The sequence below is a fragment of the Aphanomyces invadans genome (assembly GCF_000520115.1).
Source record: "Aphanomyces invadans strain NJM9701 unplaced genomic scaffold supercont1.13, whole genome shotgun sequence".
In the NCBI taxonomy this organism is placed as follows: Eukaryota; Oomycota; class Saprolegniomycetes; order Saprolegniales; family Verrucalvaceae; genus Aphanomyces; species Aphanomyces invadans.
Window position 1 is genome coordinate 1,335,438 of NW_008580158.1, and position 2,900 is coordinate 1,338,337.

The 2,900-nt window shown below is 52.2% G+C and overlaps 1 protein-coding gene across 1 annotated transcript; it reads left to right on the top strand.

The window, feature by feature from the left end:
• Nucleotides 1-1,792: 1,792 nt before the first annotated feature.
• Nucleotides 1,793-2,480, top strand: H310_07344 (hypothetical protein; the record flags this gene model as incomplete). Its single annotated transcript, XM_008872724.1, has 3 exons — nt 1,793-2,217; nt 2,265-2,376; nt 2,433-2,480. 3 exons carry the CDS (start codon nt 1,793-1,795, stop codon nt 2,478-2,480), a joined length of 585 nt encoding a protein of 194 aa, XP_008870946.1.
• Between the last annotated feature and the right edge of the window lie 420 nt (nt 2,481-2,900).

Sequence of the window (2,900 nt, forward strand, 5' to 3'; positions counted from 1 at the left end):
TCCAAATCTGGAAGTCTTTGATGATACTTTTGATGGAACTCCATTCGACGAGCCCACTACGTGGGCACAGATGTTTGGAAGACCGTCGTCATCAAATATTGCTAATAGACGCTGAGCAGACTAGGAAAAGACAGAGACTCTTGTTCTACGAAGGGAACGAACCAAGCATCGAACGACAGCAATGCTGCCCTGGTCCACATGGCATGTCGTATGGGCACGCTGGATAACTGGTTCAAACCAGTCGTTGCATTGCCACAGCGGGGCCTCACGATATTGGAGTACTATCAAAAGATCAACGAGCAGTTGACATTCTGTCCAGTCTACTCGTGCAGCTCCTAGTGCTTTCAAGGTACTTTGAACATCGTATTGACAGAGTGACGCAGCGCGATGTAAGTGCGCCTGCGGCAATTCATCTCCCCAGTGCGTTTCAGCTTGGTCCTCGAACCATCCAAACTGGGCAAAGGCACCCGCGCTTTGGGTGTGTTTCAAGTCCAACTAGGGACTACATCAGAACACACCGTCGTTGATTCACGACGAGAACTTCCAGAACAATTGCGGTCAACGGTTGCGCTCAACAATGCGGGCGCAAACTCTCAAGGGTATTTGAATGATTTGTCCTCCTGCAATTGACAGGCAAATTGAGAAAGTTTTCACATTTTTATAAATATGTGCATTTGGTGAAGGTACATCAAGACGTCGGTGTCGGAAGCAACAACCCGCCGCTGAATGATCCACGTCGGATGCAAGTATGGATCGTGGAAGAAGGAAGTGTACATGAATGGCCACAAACGTTCTGACGTCGCGGATTACCGGAAACACTTCTGTTAAATCTGGCTTACGCTGAGCGGTCGAATGGTTTCATACTCCGACGTGGACATGGACCTGGTCGACCCATCCGCTGAAGTCACGAACCACCAGGTCGTAGAGGTGACTCATGACGAATCGATCCTTCACCCAAACGGCGATGGTGGCGCGGTATCGACCGATGCTTCCAATCCCCATCCACAAGAAAGGCCAGGGCCAGTCCATCATGGTGTCAGATTTTCTGTGCCCATGTCATGGCCGTTTGTTCTCTACCGGTGTGCCCACGAATGTATTTGTGAACGAAGTGCTTCAAGTCGGTAAGGCCCAGGAAGGATTCTGGACGAGCGATCACGTTCGCTCGCAATTAATTCAAAAAGCCATTCCAGCGTTCAATGCCTTACATCCAGGACGCGTTGTGTTGTTCGCTTTCGACCAATCGACCAAACATACCGCCTTCGCCACCACGCTTTGCGAGCCACGACCATGAACAAGCCTCCGGGCGTGAAGCAGTCCAAGAGGCGCAATCGATGGCACGGTCACCAACCAATGCAACCCTCAGGCTATAGTATTCCCAAACGATTACAGAGTGCCGCCGCTTCGTGGTGCGCGGAAAGTTATCAAAGTCGTCGAGGGCTAAAGACGGAGTACTTGCGGATGGCCTGTGGTCTGTCGGTTGACATGCCAAATGATCCTATGTTACTCCGGTGCTGTGCTCGGCACTGCCTTGCGTCACAAGCCGACTTTCAGGGCCAAAAGTTTTTTTTGGAGGAGACGATTGTCGCTGCAGGCCACAAGTGCCTGCTCTTCCCCAAGTATCACTGTGAGCTCAACCCAATCAAAACGTTTTAGGCTACCACCAAGCTATTGACTGGACACGGCGAAAATGAACACAATCCACCGAAAAAAAATCCACCATACCCTCGTCCACAAAAATAAAAAGAATCTCATTATTGTTTTCAAGACTACGGGACCTGACATCATCGCCGGCATGGACACTGAGCACACCAGCCGAGAACTCACGCATGAGAGAAAGATGGAGGTAATTAAGCGACTCCAACAATACATCAACTTGGGCAAGCTTTCCCGCGGTGCCATCAAATTGACGGCTGTCGCCATGGGAATAAACCGCAACACTGGGACCAAACTTTGGAAGGACTTTAAACGCACCAGTCCGATTCGCTCCGGTAAGATTGGTCGTGTCGGCCGTAAACCTACGTACACGCAAGCTGAGATCACCGACCTCGTGGGCATGGTACCAGAGGGCCAGCGCTCTACGATGCGCGACATTGCCGAGGCCACTGGCAACCCCCTTACCACGCTCCACCGCAGCCTCAAGCATGGAACGCTTGAACGCCGGTCCTCGCGCTTGAAGCCGCTTCTGACCGATGCCAACGCGCAGCAACGCCTCGAAACGTGGAATGCGCAGACCTTTGGGACGTAGTTCACCTGGATGAGAAGAGGTTTAACGCAGACAAGGACCACCGCAAGGTGTACCTGACCAAAGGCGAGACTGTTAGTCGTCGGGTGTGCAAGAGCAAGCGCTTCATTGCGAAAGTCATGTTCTTGGCGGCGGTAGCACGCCCTAGAATAGATGAAGATCGTGGTGTCATGTTCGACGGGAAGATTAGGATGTGGCCGGTGGTCAAGTACCTTCCCGCAGCGCGCAGCTCTCGTAATCGGCCTGCCGGTACCCTGGTCACTACGTTGGTCAATGTCAACGCAGTGGTGTATCGTGACTACGTCATCTCACGTGTCATACCTGCCATCAAGGCCAAGTTCCCAAGCCGCAACAAACATGTTGTTCTTCAGCATGACAACGCCACACCGCACGCTGTCATCACGGACGAGCTCCTTGCGACCGTTTCCACCAACGGGTGGACGTTTGTCGTCCGGTCCCAGCCACTGAACAGCCCGGATCTCAACGTGCTCGACTTGGGCTTCTTCGCATCCTTCCAGTCCCTACAATACAAGCCGGTGAGTCGTACAGTTGATGATATCATTGATGCAACGTTGTCCGCTTTCGAGTGCCTCGGTGTGGAGAAGTTGGAGAATGTGTTTCTCACCTTTCAAGCCGTCATGCGACTTGTTATCCAGCA